Below are 22,435 nucleotides of genomic sequence, written 5' to 3' on the forward strand. Positions count from 1 at the left end.
TATCAATGTGTATTGAACTCTGCTTGTTTAAAGGAACCCAATGGTGCATCATTTTTTGAAAATCGGGGATGTGGTGTACGTGCATAAACACACCTCCAACTTCAACCAACTGGTGCCACTTGAGTGCTCGAGGGAAAAGAATCAGCGGATTGACTCCAATGGCAGAAGATGATTAAGTGTAACAATAAGAGAGGCATGTTAACTCTTACAGATTCCCTGTAAATTACACAGATTTTCCTCCATGGAAATAGTTTTATTCTGGTCAAAAACGTATTGTGTTATTTGTTTTAGGAACGATAACGCACAAACACAATACAGTAAACAAAGAACAACAATCGGATGCTTGTTTCCTAAAGTTTTCTTCTTGGTTGTTGTCGTTTTACGGCAGCTTGTATACTGTCACCGTCTGGATCAAATCATAGTCTCGCATAATATCCTGCGGTTATGACTTCACACTGTCAGCCCTAATGAGCTCCCCTTTACCCCTCCATTGACAAGGACCTTACGGATTTCTGTATGGGTTATAAGGATTTTGCCAAAGGACTATACAGGTGGGCATCCAAAGGGGTTGACATGTATAAGTGAAGGTAGAAACACAATGGGGGCCTGCACAGCCTATCTGCTGGCCCCCAGTGATAGCCTACTTTGTAAATTTGTCTTTTCTGTTTAATTTAATAAAAATGAGGGATGGCTATCAATAGTTTCCAAAGGATAACTCAATTCCAAAGCAAAGGCAAGAGGACACAGACTTTTTAGAAAGACCTTTTATTGCTCAGATCCATGTTGATCAGCAGTACAGTTCACCTACTATTCAAAACAACAGCATGGCTGTTAGCAAAAAGAGAGATATGAGTCAGCTCTCAGCACACCCTAGTTACCGCCTACAATGGTTACAACTGGGGATCATGCACGTGTGTGTGTCGCCATGGGGGCGGGGGGGGGTTCAGTGGCAGTGCAGTGGGCTGGGACACCAACCCACATCGCTTTGAAAGAACAGGGGAAACTTGAGGTGGTGAAAGTCGCTGCTCAGGAATGGATCCTCCTTCTAAACTAGGGTGTAGAAAAGGCTAAAAGGTGAAGCTTTCGCATTGTAGCGATTGACTCAGGTCTTTCTAAGCAGAGCCTAGTTAATGACATCTCATACACATGTCTCCCACAGAATCTCAAACAAGAAGGGACCAAGAAAAAAAGAAAGAAAAAAGGAAAACTTGGCCTTACAAGTGCCGCTAGCGACATAAGAGTGTGAGTGAGTGTGAGCTATCCTAATCAATCCATGCCAGATATTTATATGATGTTGGCCTAAGTGTCATGCCAAGTCCCTCTCATACATTGAAGCTGAGAGGATAGAAACAGCGTTTGTGAGACAAAAAACACAACAGAACAGGAAAACCTTTCTACCAAGAGACAATATGACTACTCCTGGCTTCCCCAGTTGCTCCTGTTGCATGTAGGCTAAAACTATCACCCCACACTGAATATTAGCTGGTGGTCTATTAGAATAATAAACACATTTTGCGCAAAGAAACCCAGCTACATTTCAAGGCTACATTACACTGATTGACAAGACAGTTGGTTCACCACAATAGAAGACAATGTTTTGAAGACATCAATGGATTGGGCAGGGTAGTACATGTCTTGTATAATGCCTTGCGCTGGCATACATGGGTGATCTGTTAATATCTAACACACATTACAAAAGACCCTTAAAAACACAATCATTTCTGGGGGAAAAAAAAAAAAAGTTAAGAATCACTGTAGAAAGTTTTGTTTTAAATGCTTTGTTGTTGTTGTCTGTTGACCATGTTGTGTCTGTGTCTACCACTAAACTCCTGGTTTCAGTTCTATTAACAACTTTTCAAACACCTGAATGATTCAATTCAAATCAACTCTACCATCACCGCATAGCAACCTGGCCTCAGTCTCTATAAGAAAAAGACCTGAGACGAAAAGATCTGTCAATACAGAAGAAAAAGCCATAAAGCTAATACCTAGGAAAAGTCTTGGGTGTCAGGCTTAGTTGTATAATGGTACTTATCTAGTAGGTGCTGGTTGTCTATATCAGTTTGGTGAATACAAAGGAGTTTTAAGGGGTAAAACTTCCCAAAAATATGCTTGGGACATACAGCAGCATTGTACATTTTCACAGAATTCACAGATCTGACAACAGCTTGTTTTAGATCAAAATGACTCCTTTAACCTATGTGTGAGTGGCATCTGACATGCATAAAAAGCAAGTTAAATTAAAGTTAATCTTAACTACAGCCAACAAGAACAAAATCTTGCAGCATTGATAACTATAGAATTTGGTTGGCTGCACATCAAACTTTCATGGTTGTTAAAATCAAATCACAAGGGATTTGAGCATAGAGCTTCTTGTTTCACACATAATAAAATTCTCTGACCAGGTGTGCCAATTGAAAAAAGCAGACAGTCAAACAACACTTGACCACAGGGCACATATTGTTTTTTCTCTCACATGATTACAGTAAATGCACACAAAATTGAGTGTGTCCTCTGTACTCTTGTCGTTTATTGACACCTCCCCATTTTCCCTCCCTTGAGTGTTTTTGTTTTTGTATTCAAGGTTTAAAATGTCAGCCTTAAGGTAAGTGAGGTAATTCACACATGCACAGCATAGAGGTGGGAGAAAGGGGACTGATGTGATAAGCCCAGGGAAGCTGACCTCGGAGCAGGCACAAACACCTGGCCAGACCTCTCTTCCAAAGAGCACAGATGTACACGGTTGGGTGTCAGGATTACAGAGATTTAAAAGCTCACAAACCAACTAACCAACCAACAAATACAAACAAAAAAACTTGAAACTTGTGAATGTACATGTTTACAGATATACAGTTGCTCTTTATCCAGACAAAGTGACAGCCCAAAGAGACAAGTGTGGTTCATTATACATGAGGACTGAGTGTTACACATTTTTCAGGCTCATTTAGGTTGTACCAAGTGCACACATTCTAGTTTAACCTGGTGATTGGGTCAATATTGAGGGGGGGAACTAAATATATATATTTTTTATACCTGTAGTTGTACTTTTGTCATCTGGTCTGAAACAATACTGACAGTTATTCGTGAGACAATTAATCGTTACATTTTTTCCCATTTGTATTTGTAGAACTTTTTGATCATGACATCAGCACACATCATCCATATTGATAACCGCTCTGGGCTGGTAAGGACCTCTGCAATCCCATTAATTTCATGCTACTGAGGTTGATTTGAAAATAATAGGAATTATATTAACAAAATTGAAAAACAAAATAGAACTAATCATCTTGTCTTGTTTTACCAGAGATAGATGAATGTCCACTGAGACGGGGTGCGCTACATATTCCAAAAGTTTCAAGACCCATCCTTCCTTCTCCAGTCAGCTGGACCTGAAAAGTGTCAACTCTCAAATTGCAATTTTTTTTAATCACAATCTTTTTGTTTTATTCTTAAAAATGAAAAAAAGAAAGAAATTTTAAAAACTAGTTTCACAAGGCATACAAAATATTTTTTGTGGGGAGGGGAGGTTTGGGGGATTTAAAAAGGGGGGAGGGGGGAATGAAAGATTGGACTGAGGTACCCTGAAGCCTGAGGTAGATCATAAAACCGACACGCGCACTGTTCACATCCTGATCAAAGTAATGCAGTGATTCATGTGTTCTTCTCCCCATTAGCGTTGAATTATGCTGTCATTATTCATATTCATTTATGTATTCTTCTTTTAGTTTCTCAAGAAAATAAAACACTTCCCTTCAAAGTAATATGGCAGTGTCCCACCGAATCAGTTATAGCTCTCATCACAAAATAGAAAAAAAAAATAGATCCATAAATATTTTCTCTTTCTCTTTATATATATATATAATATATACACACACACGCACGCATACACACCAATGGAGGAAGCAGTGCGTATTGGCATTAACCTTGCGTCTGGAAGATGCAGCTGGTAGCTCACAGGGAGGGGAGGAGAAGGGGACCATGGTGAGAGTACTTACTTGGGGACAATTAAGGCCACAAGCTTTCACTCGCACATAGAGTAAAATAAAACGATATAAAAACAAAAATAAATGAAAGCACAAAGGGATAAATCTGTACCTGGGTGTTCAGGAAAACGTAAAAGAGCGGAGATCTTTTTTGTATGTTTGTTTTTGAAATTATATGACATTTTTAAATATCAAGATAAAAAACAAAAATAATCTGGCTGGGCCAACCACTGCACTAAAACACAAGGTGCAGGTGGTACATATTTACATTCACATCTGTCAAGCCACTTAAAGAAGCTCCCTGACTAAGAGGTTTAAAGCCAAATGCTGTTGTTGTATATGTGTGTGTGTGTGTGTGGAGGGGTGGGGGGTGGTGGTGTGTATGTGTACCACAGATCATACTAATGCTCTCTCCACAAAAAAATGTCCAAAACACCCCTTTGCCACGCTCCAATGCTCATCCCATCTCATCCTCCCTCCCACCACCCACCATCCCCCCCATTCTCCCATCCTCCCACCCGTAACCTCTCCCACCACCACCACCCCCATATCCTCCCTTCTGTCACATTTTTTGTGCTTCCCTCTGCGCTTAGTGTATGACAAGACACACGGGGACAGACAAACTCCAGGCCTGGTTTGAGACTTTGTCTCCTGTCCGAAGACATGACGACATGCCGTCACAACAGCCGATATCTGCATCCAGCCCCTCTAGCAAACTGCCACGAAACATCTAGACGATAGGTCACTCTCCTCATATGGATGATCAATGTGTGTATGTATATATATATAGGCCTAGAGTTTCACGTTTTCTGTAATGATTTCTTTCGTGTCTTCTTAACTGAGACGTGGCAGTCATTTCAATTTTGTGAAAGTCAAAAAGGCTGCAAGGTAAAATCACAGGCAATATGGAATTTCACTGTGACGCAACGCAAGAAAAAAAAGAAAAACAACAGACTTCAGCTGATACTGAGACAGCACAAAAAGAGTAAAAAAAAAAAAGAGTTGAATGGACAGAAAAGTTAGCAATGACAAAATACAAGAAACCAGCGTTTGATATGAGAACTAAGAACAGTTTCACAGGGATGTTAAACTCTCCTGTTGGCACACACAGGCTGAATGACATGGATTCCGAACAATCCACTTGGTTTTGTTTTTCTCCTCTATGGTTGTCAATGCTTTTGCGTATCTTTGTTTCACTGTAATTATGATCTCAAATGCAAACAAGTAAAAGATATGCATCAAGCTCTTTTTCCTTCTAGGTATGCCCAAGATCTCCCCTCCCACTTTTCTTTTTAAAAGACCTTTATCATCTATGAAAAAATATACTGTTATATACATACAACTATATATGTATACACAAATATACACATCAGTCTGTATATAAGTGCTTATATACTTCATGTATAAACAAGATAAACCGTACATCTTTTCAGTATATAACAGTATATTTGTTCTAATGCTTATTAATACTGCTAATGATACTGACACTTGCAATCTTAGCATCAAAACCGTTGATGAAATAATAAAAAAAAAAACATCTCAGTCACTATAACACACCTGCCCTAAGTCTACTCCAAACCTAACTCAAACGCAATGCATGAATGTACATACTGTCTGGTCTGGTTGTTAGGCCTATGTTAGTCCAACTAAATGAGATAAAGTTGTACAGGGTGATGATGCTTCCTGTTTTTAAATTTGTGAACACACCAGATACCCAATCCATTCCATACATTTTTTTGTCATTTCTTTTTCATAATTTTCTTTGTCAATGTTTTAGCACATGTGTGAGCAGAGTGTGTCTGTATGTGTGTGTGTGTGTGTGTGTGTGTGTGTGTGTCTGTGTGTGTGTGTGTGTGTGTGTGTGTGTGTGTGTGTGTGTGTGTGTGTGTGGTAGTTTTTGAGCAGTCAGGTCTCTCCACGTTAGCCACAGCCCCCTCAGGCTGGCAGCCCACTTAGCCCCTTTAGCCTTTGGCTCACACCTTTTCCCCCTTGTGAAGTTCTTTGGTTTTCTTTGTTCCCGTTGTTGCTGGTGTGCCCCTGCCTGTCCCATTTGTTCCCCTCTGCCTCTTCTCTGTCTCTCACTCCTTCTCTTCTCTCTCTCAAGTTGGGAGGGCTACATTCATCGGCTGGTGCCCGCTGGGGCGGCGCTGCAGGTCACTTGGAGTGGCGTGGCACGGGACCCCCCTGCTGGTGCTTGTGTTCCTGCTGCTTCACCTGCTGGATGATCTCCCTGATCTTCCTCTGTGCAGTCTGCAACACAGGCACACACAGGGCGACTTTAGGAAACTATTCCACATTCTACAGCACAGTCTGCAACACAGGCACACACAGGGCGACTTTAGGAAACTATTCCACATTCTACAGCACAGAGCTCACACCACCTTATGCTACTCCAACATTTATTAAGGTTTAATTTCTCACAACTTGACATGTGTCGAATGCTTCAACTGTGTTGAATGCTTAATCATTCTGTAATACAAACACACACATACAAGAGGCAGTTGAAAGTGTCGTATAACAAATTGAGAGTTAAATCACAAACCAACACACTGGTTTTACAGGTCTTACTTCCTTGTACTAAAATATTTCTTCGGATCAAATTACATAGAAATACTAGAAAGATTATAGGTAAGAAATGTAAATGAACAAAAAGTATGATGGTGGTTCATTGGAGATGTTGTGTTAGGTTGAATCCTTACACAAACAGTAAAAAAAACAAAGGTTCAAGGAAATGTTACTGTCTTAACAACACATACAGTATATTAGCATTTCATTGGAATGCCTATTTCAGTGCATGACATTATGATACACAGCTCTATTCCTTCAAATAAAGTTCCTGTAAAGGTAAACATCCATAACCTACGCAAATGTTTTTAAACTTATTTTACTTATATTAGCATGTTGCTACATGACTGTTATAAGGTTGCTGCTTGAGAGAACAAATGAGAACAGCAGAAAGAAATGTCTTGACTGAGGTGTAAAGAAAACATACCAAAGAAAAATATATCAATGAGGTCCCGATGGCTTAATTACTTCCTCTTCCGATATGAGTCATGCTTTAAAAGGACCACGTGTGACCTTAGAGATGGTCCCATCTGGAAAACTGCAGGAGTTTGACTGATGGTGGAGTGGGCAGAGTTAAACTAAAAAATCTAAACTAAAGTTAAACTTAAAGTTTGCATCTTCCTTTCACAGTGACATATTGCATGGCTTTCAGGGATTGTTTAAAGGTCTGAACATATTAGTCTGTGAGTCCATTAGTTCCAAGATGGCTTGGCACTCAAATACTCCTGGTGCTGCTCCTCCTGATAAAAGACTGATACATTCCTCTCCCTTGAGTTGATCTCCACTTCCTATGACTAATTGTGTGGTCACTGCTGAAACACTGCTGTCTTGTTGAATCAGTGTGCCTAGAGGCGTTGCTACAATCCACAGCATTCATTTCATATCTTCCTTATTTAATCAACTCCGGACCGCCACACATACATAAAAGCTATGCCTTTTGTCTCCATGAACATCAAGGATGAACTTGCCAAACAGCCTCTGATTTGGTGCCTTTGGAGGGGTTTGAGGTAAAGGTGATGGTTCTTTCAGTGACTTGAATCTTGTGGTAAGGGTTTGTCTTTTACCTGTTCACCCCTACTGGCACTGTGGCTACTATCTGGTTGTCTACATAGATCTGTGCCTTCATAGTAGCCAGGGCTCCAATTCAAGCATCACGAAACAATCCCAAATTACTGAGTACTGTCTCCAGCCCCTCTGTCTGAGTGACAAGCTCGTGCAGATGGGTGTGAACGCCCACCTTGTATCCTGGGTCACTGACTACCTGACGGAGAGGCCGCAGTTTGTCCGGCCTTTAAGACTGCGTATCTGAGACTGTGTTGTGCAGCATCGGCGCTCCACAGGGGACTGTACTCAAACCAGTGCTGTTCACCCTGTACACATCAGACTTCACCTACAACACAGAGTCGTGCCACATCCAGAAGTTCTCTGATGACTCTGCTGTTGTGGGGTGTATCAAGGATGGACAGGAGGGTGAGTACAGGAGCCTGGTGGACAATTTTGTGCAGTGGTGTAGGCATAACCGACTGCAGCTGAACACCTCCAAGACCAAGGAGATGGTGGTGGATTGTAGGAGGTCTCAGCCTCCTCTGCTACCAATCTCCATAGAGGGCGTCAGTGCGGAGGTGGTCAGCACCTACAAGTACTTAGGAGATCATCTGGACAATAAACTAGACTGGTCAGCCAACATAGATGCCATCTACAAGAAGGGTCAGAGCCGACACTACTTCCTGAGGATGCTGAGGTCCTTCAATATCTGCAGCAAACTCCTGCGCATGTTTTACCAGTCTGTTGTTGCCAGCGTCCTTTTTTATGCTGTGGTGTGCTGGGAAGGCAGCATAAAGAAGAGGGATGCAGGGCGACTAGACAGGCTGGTGAGGAAGGCAAGAGCTGTTGTTGGCACCGAACTGGACTGCCTAACAACAGTGGCGGAGAGAAGGACCCTGAGTAGGCTGCTGACCATCTTGAACAATGTCCACCACCCACTGTACAGTACTTTCAATGGACAGAGGAGCATTTTCAGTGGCAGACTCCTGTCACTGTCAAGGTCATCGGACAGGCTGAGGAAGTCCTTTGTCCCCAGGGCCATACAGCTTTACAATGCCACACAGAAGGGGAGGGGGAGGGAGTTGGACTTCTCTGCATGCGTCTACCTCAGTCTGCCCTCCTCTTCTCACCTCACTATATCACTGCCCATCCTTTTACTGGCTATACTAGCCCCTTGGACAGAATTTACTTTTACTTTACTATTTATATCACTTTGCACTATCCTCACACACACAAGCACAGTACTTTATTTGCACTATCCACACATGCACATGAACACTCTTTGCACTCATTGCACTACTGTATCACTTGATGAAGGCCTAGGAAAGAATTCATGAATAAATGAATGAACAATTACAACAATGTGCACATAGATGTGTTCTGTGCAAGACTCGTATCCACACACCTGGCTAGCGAAGAAATGCCCACTGATTTTGACAAAGACCTCGTCATTTTCATCAGGTGTTTGGTCCCGAGGCACGATGACCTCTGCGCTGGTGAGGTTCTGCAGTTCATTCACCTGTGAAGAGCAGTGTGGTGCAGACTATTAGCTATCCTCAAAGGAAGTCTAAACTCATCTCCACCTGTGACTGTTTTTCCTTGGACTGTAACATTTCTTCCATTGATATACACCCACAGACCACATCCTGTCAGGGGACACATTCTACTAAATGGCAACATGGTGGTATCACAGTCAGTGCCATTGGCCTTAATCCTATCATCCTTAATCCTTAATCATATCGACAGCTATCTGTCCAGCCGCACGATGAAGCCTCACCGTTTTGCCACCTTTGCCAATGACCCTGCCAGCAGCAGATGAGGGCACTTTGATATGCGTCTCAAGCTTAACCTCCTCTTTCGCCGTGAAGAAGTTCTCCTCCTTCAGCTTCCCAAATATCCTGCCCTGTGCCTGGTGTGAGTAAACACATATTTTATATACTTTATTTGATTCCACATTACAAGTCAAGTTTCATCAGGAATCAGTCCAACCTTTTGTTACATTTCATGTATTTTCCTGATAAATGTGCTTCCTATAACTGCATATATGGAATAGATGCAAACACACACATACACACACACACACACACACACACACACACACACACACACACATACACACACACACACACACACACACACACACACAATCACACGCAATCACACACTTTATGGTGTGGTTAACATTAATCACTCATTGGCACTTATTGTCCTAATTAGTGTGTGCGCTGACTGGGATGCCCTCGAGGTGCCTCACCTTAAACTGGGCTTCTGGGGGTCCTGTGATGATCACCATCCTCTGGGTGACATCAGGGCTTTCTGCAGGCGCAATCTGGAAGAGGGCAATAACAACAACAAAAACACAGAATGAACCATTAAATGGCAGACGCATTCCAGCAAATTCTGAAGGCTTAAAAGTGTTTGTCTCTGACGCGAGTGCGTTCCAACGCTTTCATGGTAAGTGGGAACCCTGCCTAGTGGCCATAAAAACAGTTGGGAGAGGGGGAGTGGGGGGGTGGGGGGATCTTGAGGAATGCCTGGGCCGATAGTTCATCTGCTCGGGCTCCGAGTGAAGGCGGCAAAAGTTAAACATCCTCGCGTGACTCAGCCCCCGGCTCCCTAACCGCAGAGAGAAGAGTTTTTGCATGAGTCAAAGGGCCTCGCATTCCCCTCCTCTGAGCATCCGCTGCCTCCACGAGCCGCCGTCCAAAAGCAAGGCGCGGCTCAGACTGAAAACTCTCTCTGAGCCGTGTTCTAATTGGCCAGGGCAATTATCACGGTCGTCTCGCTGAGGTCACGGCTAAAGTGCGGAGGACAGACAGGCTCGGCCAGGCCAGCCGTGCATATCAACGACTCAGAGCGCTCAGAGGTAAACAGGCTGCCAATTCCTCACCTTAATGGATGCTCCGGCGAAGCGTGCAAGTTGCTTAATGTGCTGGCCCTTTTTGCCGATAATTGCCCCAACAGCCTGAGTTGGAATGAAGAGGTAGACCACCTCCTGTTCTGGAGCTGACTGTGGACAAGAAGAGAAAGAACAGAAAATCAGCATGGGAAATGTCAACTAGACCCCCACGAACCCGACAGCTAAGCCATCCACAGATTAGAAGGGCTGGTTCTGCTAAGAATTAGGCGTGAAAAAAAATATTAACAACCTTAACTCCAGCTAATTTAGCCAGGCACGTCACTTTACTTTTGTGTAGATATCGCTCTGTTGCATCTGAGTGAATGACTGAATGATTAAATGAGTATACACGTACATATCTGACTAATCAGAGAAGGGTTCAAAACAGCCAATTTTGCTTTTTTTCCAACATAACATAAAAAAAAACTTTATTGTACTAGATTTTGATGTTACAATAGGGGCTCCCTACGTCATTGCTTGTTGGCTCTCCGCCTGCCTGCATTTACAAGAGGGGCTCTTAAAAGTTTAATGAAGGAGTGTGGGCGACTACTTCAAAAAGGTACCTGACCTTAGACATAACAGAAAACACGGTAAGACAGTAAGGCAGGGAGAGCTATTCACACTATCTCACACTATTGATGTGGGTTCATTCAATGTAGTCTGCCTCAACATTGACAAAACAACATGCAAACTAACCAGCAGGTGTGCTTACACATCCCCGGTATGTTAGATACATAGGGGAGGAGGGACTGACCGTGTGCTGGTGGGCGATGGCACTCGCTGGAGGCACTCCATATAAGCCACTAAGATGTGACGAGGGACTCTGTGGACACAGCCAAAGGCGAAAAATAAACTTGAAGGGGTTCTCTCAACAACAAGGTAACGCACACTTCATACTCTCCTGAGGTAATCGTGAGTCTGAAGTACTCCGTAGGTAGAAAAGAACAAATTGACAGCAAATGCAAGTACATGAACTAAAGACAACTGGAGACACACACACACGCACACACACAGCACACAGCACACACAAACACTCACACACACACACAGACACTGGACAAACATACCAAATAACTCCCCTCAGGCATGGACGATCACCCAGCATGTATGAGTAGCAGAGAGGCTTTGGGGTAGGGTGTGTGGGTGCGTTGTGGGTGAGAGCTGCCGTGTGATTGTGTGTGACTCATACTTCTGAATGAAGGAAGGGGAATTCTGAGGATCAATGGGACCGCACAGGCACCCGACGCATACTCACCAGGAAAGGGCTGTATCCCCCAGGAGGCACAGGGGGGACTCCTCGAGGCCCAGGGGCATGAGGCAACATGGGAAGGCCGCTGGAAAAGATGCCTAGGGCGTTGAGATTCAGCCCCGGGATCAAGTTGGTTTGTTGCTGTTGGAAGAAAATAATAAAGAAACAGAAAATAATTTAAAAAACAGTCAGGTGCCGTCCCGCTTCCCCATCCCCCCCTCTCTCTGGCACGATGACCAAGCGACTGCAGTGTCTCTGCTGCGGCGCTAGGTGGCCCCACGTGCACACACACACACGCGTGCGCGCACACACCATGTCTCCCTCAGCAACGCGGCTCTCAGAAGCTGGCTCGTCCTGCGCTCGCTCTCTAGCACGTTTGAAACATCCTTCACCCCTCACTGTACCCAAACCTGGTGTTACTGTCTTACTGTCGGTGACCTCATCACAGAGAGTGCCAGTATCAATAGATAGGCAGTCTGACAAACTCTATGAAGTGGCCTTCCGGTCAACGGTGTGGCGAAGGCATGAGGGAACTCACACCACCACTGACACAATGAGGAGGGATGAGTAATGGAGAAAGAGACTGATTCAATATCTTGATGCGCATTAAACTGATCTTTGAGGAAACATTTCTCGTGCATGACAGATGGGCGGATGGCGAATCTATATTAAAAGCAGCAGAAAATGAAAATTCTGCCTGACTGGAAACTGCTGCACTTCTCAGTTTCAAATCCTCCAGGGAACTGTATTGATGATATAGGAAATGGGGACAGTGACATAAGAGGTAGGTAGGTATGTGTGTGTGTGTGAATGTGTGCGCACGCATACATGTATATGTGAGAGAAACAGAGTGAGGGCATGAGTGTGTTTGTTCATGCGTATGAGAGCGTGTGTATATGTGTATATGCGTGAGTGACTGCAGAGCATGGCTGTCTTTCAAACACATATTCTTCCACTTGCACATGAATACATAATTAAGTCATGAGTTACACTAATTGTAAAGTATGTTCTGGCAAGCATCTGAAAACGACCACACCTGCAGATGCCAGAATGAACTAGAAACACCATATGGACCGAGTTATCCTAATCTCATGGACATAGTGGAGAAGGAAATTAAAGCGGATCAGTAGCTGTATTGATTTTGTCATCATAGAAATATGTTTGGATAAAGACATTAACATTTAAATGTTCACCAGAAATCAATATCCCATTTCTTAATCTCATACAGCTTCATAGTATATTCTTGCATGATGTTAAATACGCATTCTTAAAGACCTCTTGTGTTTCTTAGCACGACTCATCGTGAGAAGACCAGCCCCTGGAGGATCTCTCCCCTCCTCTGCAGTGAGACCTTAGAACCCACCCTCTTTCACAGCCCCTCACACCTTTCTGTAGGTGGAGAGAGGCAGGGAAGGAGAGAATGAGGAGAGAACAGAGAGAGAGAGAGAGAGAGAAAGAGAGAGAGAGAGAGAGAGAGCAGAGAAAGAAAGAGAAGGACATAGAGAGCCAGTGTTATGGGCCTTACGTTTATAGCAGCAATGTCGTTTTCGTAGGCTTCCCTCAGCTTCCGCATGATCTCCACCTCCGCCTTACAGCAGGCCTCCAAGCTGCCCTTCACTGTGATGGTCCGCTCAGGGTTGTAGATGGTTAAGTCTTGTAATCTACACAGAGAGAGAGAGAGAGAGAGAGAGAGAGAGAGAGAGAGAGAGATTAAAGGAGTGATACACTGAAAACAGGAGAGTACAAGGAGAAGCACAAAACATCCCACGCATCTTTAAGTCAGCACAAACTCAAGACTCTGTGTCTGTAGGATCCAATCAGCTGTCATAAGAGAAAATAGACAATATGCTGCAGTGAGAGACTGCTAGCAGGGCTTGTGTTTCAATAAACCCTTAATGGAATACTCGGCTGAGGAGGGACCGGCATTGGCAGCCTTGTAATTGGGCGACTTATTCACTCAAAGGCCTTCACATCGCCCCCCTCACACACACACAGACTGACACTCTCTCTCACACACACACACACACACACCCTACACACAGAGCCCATCATTAGGACAAATTGATAAAGATTCAGAGCTGCGGTCTAAATGGGTCCAATCCCCACTTCTTGACAGTGTGCTGAGGACTGGGATGCATGTAATCGGCACAGGTTTAAATTGGCTGACCAACCTCAGAGCCAGCACATGCAGTAGAGCTAATAGGGTTAGCCACAGGCCACATATATCCCAGTGCTGATATGCAACTAATATTAACTGTGAAACACCGGTACTATGGGCGAATGCTGATGATGACGATCTTGGACATTCCTGGTAAGTGGGTAGAAGTTGTAACTCTTACGAGTTTATGTTGACCACATTTAATGGTTCATTAGTAAGTAATTTACTACTCTACCTCTCGTCACATTGTGTTCTGAGCAAACATCATATCACAAAGGCCAACAAGACTTAAATACCAGGCCAATTAGCCTTGGGCTAATTAGCATCACAGGTGGCTACATAAGGAGCTAAGGTACTTACGAGGAGATGGTAATCTTGGACCCTGTCTCCTCTTCAATCTTCTTCAGGTTCCTGCCCTCCTTCCCAATTAGCCTCCCCACCAGGCTGTTGTGAGCCAGAATTTTCAGAGGGATCTCCTCCGTCCTGAGAGCAGAATCACAGATGAGGAGAGAAGCATTTAATCTGGGTGTCTAGCATATCCAGATAAGGGGGACGGAAGTCTTTTGGATATGTCATGAGTCCTTGGGGTGACTGTGGAGACGACGTGGCTTGATTGGCAATGGGTAAGAGGAGGAATCTCAGGAGAAGTTTGGTGCTCTGATAGACAGTGTGAAACATTTTGTACAAGTAGCCTTGAGATCCTCTAAAAAAAACAAAAAACACAGAAACCGAATTGCATTTCTGAAAGAATACCACTGCGGCTAAACTATGAAATGTACCAGGACATCATCCAGGACACCTTTTGTGAAGATGTACCTTTTTTTTAAAAACAAACATTTGAACCTTGAAATTCGAACAAGCGGTGAACCGAATGGATCTTGAATCCTGTTGTTTGTTATGCCTGAAAGGACCTCTGCCTAATATTGGTGCAAAAGGAATTCTTATGGTGGTATGGTGGGTGGCAGCGTGGTTCAGGGAAACCAGGGGTAGCGGTGGGAACTTACACCTTGGTGTCGTTGGCCTCCTTCTGCATGATGTCCAGGATCATGCGGCAGGCCGCTGAGCAGCCCTCGGGCGTGGAGTGGATGGTGATGGGCTTCTCCGCTGCTCCGGCGTTCTCCTTCCGGTGGATGTCCACCCTGAGAGAGAGACAGAGAGAGAGAGAGAGAGAGAGAGAGAGGGAGTGAGAGACAGAGGGCCAACAGGGCAGAGGTGTCAGACTTTCACCAGGACCTGACTTCCTTGACACTGGAGGGCTCTTGAAAAGTTTCAGAGTCAAGATGACTACTAAATGACTAAACTTTGTAAATGTATGTAAAAAAAGAGTATCACGCATTCACTTCTACACTCAAGGATATCATGAAGAGATGGCAGATACCTAAAAGACTACTGTCAGAGGGCAACAATCAGCCATGTGCCTGAGTCATATCTGCCTTAGTCGCCCATGCTACTACGTCGCCCATATCTGCCTTAGTCGCCCACGCCCACGCCCACTGTGAGCAATACGAGGCGAGGTGAGGAAGGCACGCAAACCAACACATACTTGGATTGGGTCTGTTTGGTGACATTCTTGATGGTGAGGCCCTCCTTGCCGATGATGGCACCGACGAACTGCGTGGGCACCAGCAGGCGCAGGGGGAAGTCGTGCTGCTGCTTGTAGCGCTGCGACGGCAGGCCACCCGACGGGCCGGGCTGCGAGGACGCGTCCTGCTCCCGCGACGAGCGTCCGCCCCGCCGCATGCGTGGGCGACTGCAGCACCACCGCGGCGTCCGTGTCCATGATGTAGGACACGTGGAAGGAGTAGTCCTCGAACTGTGTCCAGTCAGCTTCTCGATCGCTCTGGAGACAAAGACATCAGACAGACGGGATGAGATGGAGCAAATGGGAAACTCCTCATGACTGATGAAAACAGACGATAAAAACTAACAGCAGTAGCAATAATAGAAGTTATTTTCCAAACCAAACAAGACCGGGTTGCTCCAATTCGTTTATGTTATCATAGTTTGAGAGATATGGAGAAAAGTAAGAGTCAGACTTTTTACAGTCACTTTAAAGTTGCTTACACTTTTGCTTCTTCCTTTGTTGCGTATGTGACATTCACCACTGCTGTTTCTGTGTCAGTGTTGACTACAGGTAGAGACAGAGAGATAGTCAGAGAGAGAGAGAGAGAGAGAGAGAAAGAGAGGGGGAGGAGACAGAGGGCACATTTAAACATTGGGTCGTATGCATACACACATCTGTTCATGTGGCAAGTCCGCAGCATGACAGTCAGCCTCATGCGGTATTGTGGAGGGCCACTTCGTCGTCCTCATCCATAATGGACGTTACCGTGGGGTGGCCTGCAGCCCCGCCAGACAATGGCCACACCACGGAGAGGGAGCGCTCTCACAGATCAAAGCCCAGCGTGCCGCCCAGCCACAGCCAATCCCAGCCTCTCTCGCGCTCTTGTTTTGCTGTTTATGAGAGGCGCTAGGCTAATAAATGAGCCCCGAGCACAGTGGCCAACATGGAGCCACAGCGTGAGCTTAACCTGTTAGAGGCGGAGCAACTCACCCAGCTGCTACAAGCCCTTTGAGGAATTAACTTCAATTTATGTGCCACGCATACACACACTCTTTGATACTGTATGTACACACCCTGATACTCTCTCTCTCTCACACACACACACATATATATACACAAACATGCTCAGGTGCTCAGAAGTAAAGCATTACATACATGATACGCATGCACATATACAGAGATTGTCATAGCAGCATACATCAGCTTGTATGCACATACAAAAACCCACACTGGGAACAAAACACGCAGATGTTAGGACACACACACACACTAAAAGGAACCAGTGGGAGAGCACAGAGTTAATTTTGCCAGAACAGCCAGCTGTTGGAGAGACAGAGTAGGTGGAGCAAGGTTATGGCCTGTCTGTTTCACCGTCTCAACAACAACATACAACAACAACAACAACAAGAATAACAACAACAACAAGAATAACAGAAAAAGAAGACATAAAATCTCTGATCTTGGTCACAAAATCTAATATGTTAACCACAACAGACACCTTCCGATATACAAATGCTCAGTTCAATGCATTGGCATCCAAATACATCTGAAATATAAAACCGTTTTGAATGTGTGCAAAGGCTCTGACTTCTCACAGCGCCTAACTACACAGCCCTCCAAACATAATATCTTAAGAGGCTTGATGGCCGTGCCATATGGTTTGTTGTCACCTGCAGGGGCGGATCTAGCCATTTTGGGGCCCTAGGCAAAATATAGACATGGGGCCCTCATTTTTGAAACACGTACACAAAACAAATAACCATCCCAATACTCTTAGAATCGCAATAAACCCATAGTGCACTGCCACTCAACTCTCCACAGTAAAATCAGTTTCAGATTTCTCCAGCCTTTGCCAAAATTACATGTTTATTACTCAGATCAAACGAGAGAGAGAGAGCGAGAGAGAGAGAGAAAGTGAGAGACAGAGAGAGAGAGAGAGATATTAGAATTTCCATTCTCTGCCGTGTTCTTTTAGGAAGGCTGATACATTTTTCCAGTCGTTCGTGCCGTCAGTGCAGTACCGCTGCTTATTGCAATCGCCAAACAGCCGACAACAGAAACAAACAGCGCAAACAAACACAAGCCAGGACCTCTGGATATTTTTGCCATTTTTCATGTTCAAATAGTAGTGCGTGCTTGTTCTGGGGGAAATCTCCTCGTAATTGCACTGGTCCTTTCCGTACAATTGAACAACGCTCGGAGTCTGTAAACTTTTCTGGCCAATGTGCAGGGTCATTTTCACCGAGTCGCATACAGATCCCTCTGCTTTGGTTTGAAGTAACGTTATTTCGCGCTGTGCGTTACTACGTCATCATATTCTGGACTAGTCCAATGCACAATGGAGGGGGGCATGTCTGCAGGAAAATAATTATTTAGGCATTAGTTCGGCGTTATGTTGATATTTTTGTTATTTTTTTCTACTAGAAATGTGTTTTTGTTATTTACTTTACATAAGTAATGGCTGGGGGGGGTCAGATTTGGGGGCCCCTAATAAAGACAGATTTGGTTGGGGCCCTAGGCACTTGCCTAGGTTTGCCTAATGGAAGATCCGCCACTGGTCACCTGTCACCTATCACCTGTCACATCTGCAGAGGCAAGTAGCAGGTTGCACTGGGGCAGAGTGTTGGTGGCCTCCAGACACTGCAGGGTTAGAATTTGTTTGTGTGTTAGAGAGAGGGTGTGTTATCCTGACAGAACAGACAGACAATGAGAGGGATGGAGGTGGACAGAGAGAGAGCAGAACAGACGGTCAGAGAGAGAGAGAGGCAGACGAAGAGAGAGGGATGGGGTTGGAAAGGGCTGAAGAAGGAAGCAGAGGGGAAGGACCAAGAGGGGAGAGTATGAAAGAAAACGAGAGAGAGAGAGAGTGTAAGAGGCAGAGAGACACACCACAGGCGCCTACATCTCCCTGTTCCCTCCCTGAAAAACACACATACACACATTACCGCTGGCTGCCTGCCACTCTCTCTCTCTCTCTCTCTGCCTCTCTCTCTCTCTCTCTCTCTCTTTCTGCCTCTCTCCACTTCAAGCCTGCCGGCCTTGCTGGACGCCACCCGCACCGCTACACAGCGCTCATTATTGGGAGGGTGCACAGGGTTCATGCGCCCTCAGTAAGTAAAAGCACACACACATACACAAACATGTGTGATAAAACTGCACGCGCACACACACACACACACACACACACACACACACACACACACACACACAAACAAGTATATAAGTATAAACATATAAGTATAAGCATGCACATACTTAAGACACATATGTACACACCAAAAATATTCACATACATCCTGTCGAACATACACCTACTACACACATTTTATTTCACCAAAATATTTACACATATACTCAGAGCTACACTAACATCCACAACAAAAGGGGTTTAATATCCACTGTGGTGAACGGTTTCAGACGTGGGTCCATGAGCAACTGCAAATCTAGCCACATAATGACCGCTCATTTTAGCATAATGTGCACGTACTTGACAGCATAACACGTGTATGAAAGACCCCACACACAGGCACAAATGTGAAGATGAAGGAGGCTTTTACCTTGTTCCACGTTCTCGACCGTACCATACTGTGCTAAAAGGCCGTCCAAAACCTGGAGCAAAGAAACACAAGAGAGGGGGGGTGGGGGTCTGAGCTGTATGTTCTCCTGAAGGCCGCTTTCCTAATTCCATTCCAGGTTTCACATTTTTCTCTGCCATGATAAAGACAGCCACTCTCTCACATCGTCACGTTTAACAAAAATAAAAGGTGGCTAAACTGCAACTGTCCGCTTTCATAGTCTCTTCCCAGGCAGAGATCAGTGTATGAATGTAAAACAATGACAGCGAATGTGAATTTATATACATGAGCATATGAGTATATGAATAGAAATGAACTCTATTTGTAGACTGACATGTTGTAATATAAGCTGAGAGGGTATCAATAACGTAGATATATACTGTACATAGTGGTCATTTCAAAAAAGCATATGCTACCAGTAGCACTGAGCATGGATGGAACATGGACTAGTCATTTGGAAAGCCCACATGGTAGAGGACAACTTCATTGGTAAACATGGAGTAAGCACATCAGTGTTGTATGGTAGTGGAGGTGCTTTACTTTAATGGCGTCATGGAACCAGTGGTTGTGGGTCAGGACTTTGTGTAGTGTTGTGTAGTGGTCAGACCTATTGCAATTCCCTCTCTGTCTCTGTAAAAGGCTATAAATCAAAAAAGAAGGATAAGTATTATATGACGGCTATCTGTAAACAGAATGTGACCACTTCATAGCCCCTGAAAAATACTCTGTTGCTGGGAGCTAGGTCTCTGCGTAAAGACCTATAACACCACCACAAGGAATTTAACACTACATCTGTGTAATGACATTTGGATGTCTTTGCTGGTATCCAAGATGCTTGTTGAATGTGAATGATGTGATATCACCCACCTATATGAACAGCCACCAGAACCAAGCTCTGCACCATGGGTGACCGGGCTTTCTCCTCTGCTGCCCCAAGGCTGTGGAATGCCCTCCCTGACCATCTCAGGGCCCCACAGTCTACTGACGTTTTTTAAAAAGGCCTAAAAACGTATCTTTTTTTCAAAAGCTTTCTGCTAATCAATGTTCATTGTTGTTTTATATGTATATGTAGCACTTTGAGATTTGTATAATGTAAAGTGCAATACAAATAAAATGTATTATTATTATTATTATTATTGTAATATGTGTAAGCCAGACGTCCTGAGACAAGCAAGGTTTCTTGTCAGGCTACCAAAATGTCTGATGGGCTATCAGAGATGATCCACTAAGTGAAGTATAATTCCGTCCACTTTTTGCTGTTTCTGTTCCTTTAACTTGCTATTTGGAGGAAAAACCTTGACCACCAAATGAACAAGTTGTTGATCATGATAGTTTGTAGTTTGTTTGTTGGGTTGTGTTTGATACCAGAGTCCTCTGCCACACAAGCATTGCATGAAAAATAGTGCATCAGAAAAAATCTAAAAAAGCTGAGTATCTCATAACATAGCATTTACCTCAAGTTTAACCACACCTTTATCCATTTACACTTGTGCAAAGATATAGCCACAGTGCCCGGACTGAGCCATGAGCGTAGACCGAGTGAATTCACGTGCATGCACAGTGTAGAAAAATGCAAAAGTCGTGAAAATCTCATGAAAACAAAAATCTGATTATATTTTACTAGATATATCTTAAGACTTCTGGTGATTAATTTAATAGCAAAGTTTTGTAACAGTGATATATTTAAAAAGAATAACTATGTTAAAATGTGTTCTTGATATTTTTTTCAGGTAGATTTCCTAAACTTTAGTCAGATGCATAATGATATTTATGATATCTTTTCAGGCAACCAAACTCTGAAGAATGTCTGCCAGGGATTCAGAAATGTGGACATGATTCAGCCAACGGTTTTCAGTTTTGCTACAAATCCATTTCATCCCTAGTAAGTGTTAGCTAGTTTTCCATCAGTTTGTGTCTATATACAGTATGTGCCACTGTTATGAGTGTGTGTGTGTGTGTGTGTGTGTGTGCATGCGTGTTATGATCTTAAAAAAAGGGGCATACTGCATGACAGGTGTGAAAGAGATTGACAGAAATAAAGAAGGAAAAGAGATGGGGACAGAGCAAGCTGGGGAGAGCAACAGATAAAGAGACAGAAAGAAAGAGAGAAGGTGAGAAAGTAAAGAAAGGGTTACTCAGAGAGAGAGAGAGAGAGAGAGAGAGAGAGAGAGAGAGAGAGAGAGAGAAGGGTGATGACTTGGAAACACTCTGCCCTGATGTGGCCTTGGAGCCAGAATCTGACACTATGGGCAACAGAAAAACAGCAGCAGCAGTAGTTGTAACAGCGCTAGCAGTAAAAACAGTAGCAGTAACAGCAGTAGCAAAAGAAGCAGTAGCAGTAACAGCAGTAGCAGCAGCAGCAGCAGCAGCAGCAGCAGCAGCAGCAGCTGCAGTAGCAGTAGCAGTAGCAGAAGCAGTAGCAGTAGCAGTAGCAGTAACAGCAGTAGCATTTACAGCAGTAGCAGTAGCAGTAGCAGCAGCAACATTTACAGCAGTAGCAGTAGCAGCAGTAGTACCAGTGACAGCAGTAGCATTAACAGAAGTAGCAGTAGCAGCAGCAGCAGGCTACAAGGGGGGGGATCAGTGGTGAAGAGGGACAGAGGGTGGCGTGTGTGATTACGACACTGGTCTGAATGGTCAGCCGGATGATACACACACACACGTCTGTCATTTACAGGAAGTGAACATAGACACTGACACGTATGTACGCAGACACACACACAAACACACACACACACACACACACACACACACACACACACACACACACACACACACACACACACACACACACACACACACACACACACACACACACACACACACACACACACACACACACACACACACACACACACCCCTCTGAGCAGTGAAATGACACTCACCTCCCACTGAAGATGAGGGGGGATGTTTCGGATCTGAATCTTACGACTCCTGCGGAGGGGGAGAAAAGGGGAAAGAGGGAAGGAGGGAGAGGAGGAGAGAGGGATTAGAAAGGATGAAGGCTACATTGGCAGTCATTTCACCGTCTTCCCTCTTGCAGGCTGACAGTAGCAGAGAGTTCATTCAGTTATCCATTTGAAAAAGGAAGCCAATGCAATTTATCAGAACTCTCGTTTTCACACACAATTTATAATATCTTAACACAGGCTAATACATTAAATCTTGCACAAAATAATATAAAATGCATCTGTAACAATTTAGAGAAACAAAGAGAAGCAACAGAGAATATACTATATTTGGAACAAATGTAAGTTTGCCAAAAACTATTCCATAGGGCTTGGCAGTGAAATCTTTTGGTGTCATGTAGTGCGTGGAAACATCCACAGCAGAAGAAATATCCCTGTCACATAACGATGCTCTAAAAACCACAAACAAACCAAATCTCATACAGCCAA

At 44.1% G+C, this 22,435-nt stretch overlaps 1 protein-coding gene across 1 annotated transcript in view; it reads right to left on the reverse strand.

Moving 5' to 3' along the window:
- Window positions 1-5,953: 5,953 nt before the first annotated feature.
- Window positions 5,954-22,435, reverse strand: part of igf2bp2a (insulin-like growth factor 2 mRNA binding protein 2a) — a 51,579-nt gene continuing 35,097 nt past the window's right edge. Inside the window, 16 exon segments of the mRNA XM_080838350.1 lie at window positions 5,954-6,233; window positions 8,998-9,111; window positions 9,370-9,501; window positions 9,847-9,921; window positions 10,483-10,602; window positions 11,246-11,314; window positions 11,747-11,881; window positions 13,266-13,401; window positions 14,259-14,381; window positions 14,903-15,037; window positions 15,442-15,653; window positions 15,655-15,713; window positions 15,716-15,738; window positions 15,963-16,026; window positions 19,020-19,071; window positions 21,923-21,971. Coding sequence (XP_080694476.1) covers window positions 6,138-6,233; window positions 8,998-9,111; window positions 9,370-9,501; window positions 9,847-9,921; window positions 10,483-10,602; window positions 11,246-11,314; window positions 11,747-11,881; window positions 13,266-13,401; window positions 14,259-14,381; window positions 14,903-15,037; window positions 15,442-15,653; window positions 15,655-15,713; window positions 15,716-15,738; window positions 15,963-16,026; window positions 19,020-19,071; window positions 21,923-21,971 — 1,594 coding nt within the window. The 3' untranslated portion in view covers window positions 5,954-6,137.

This window comes from Sprattus sprattus (genome assembly GCF_963457725.1).
Source record: "Sprattus sprattus genome assembly, chromosome: 5".
Lineage (NCBI taxonomy): Eukaryota > Metazoa > Chordata > Actinopteri > Clupeiformes > Clupeidae > Sprattus > Sprattus sprattus.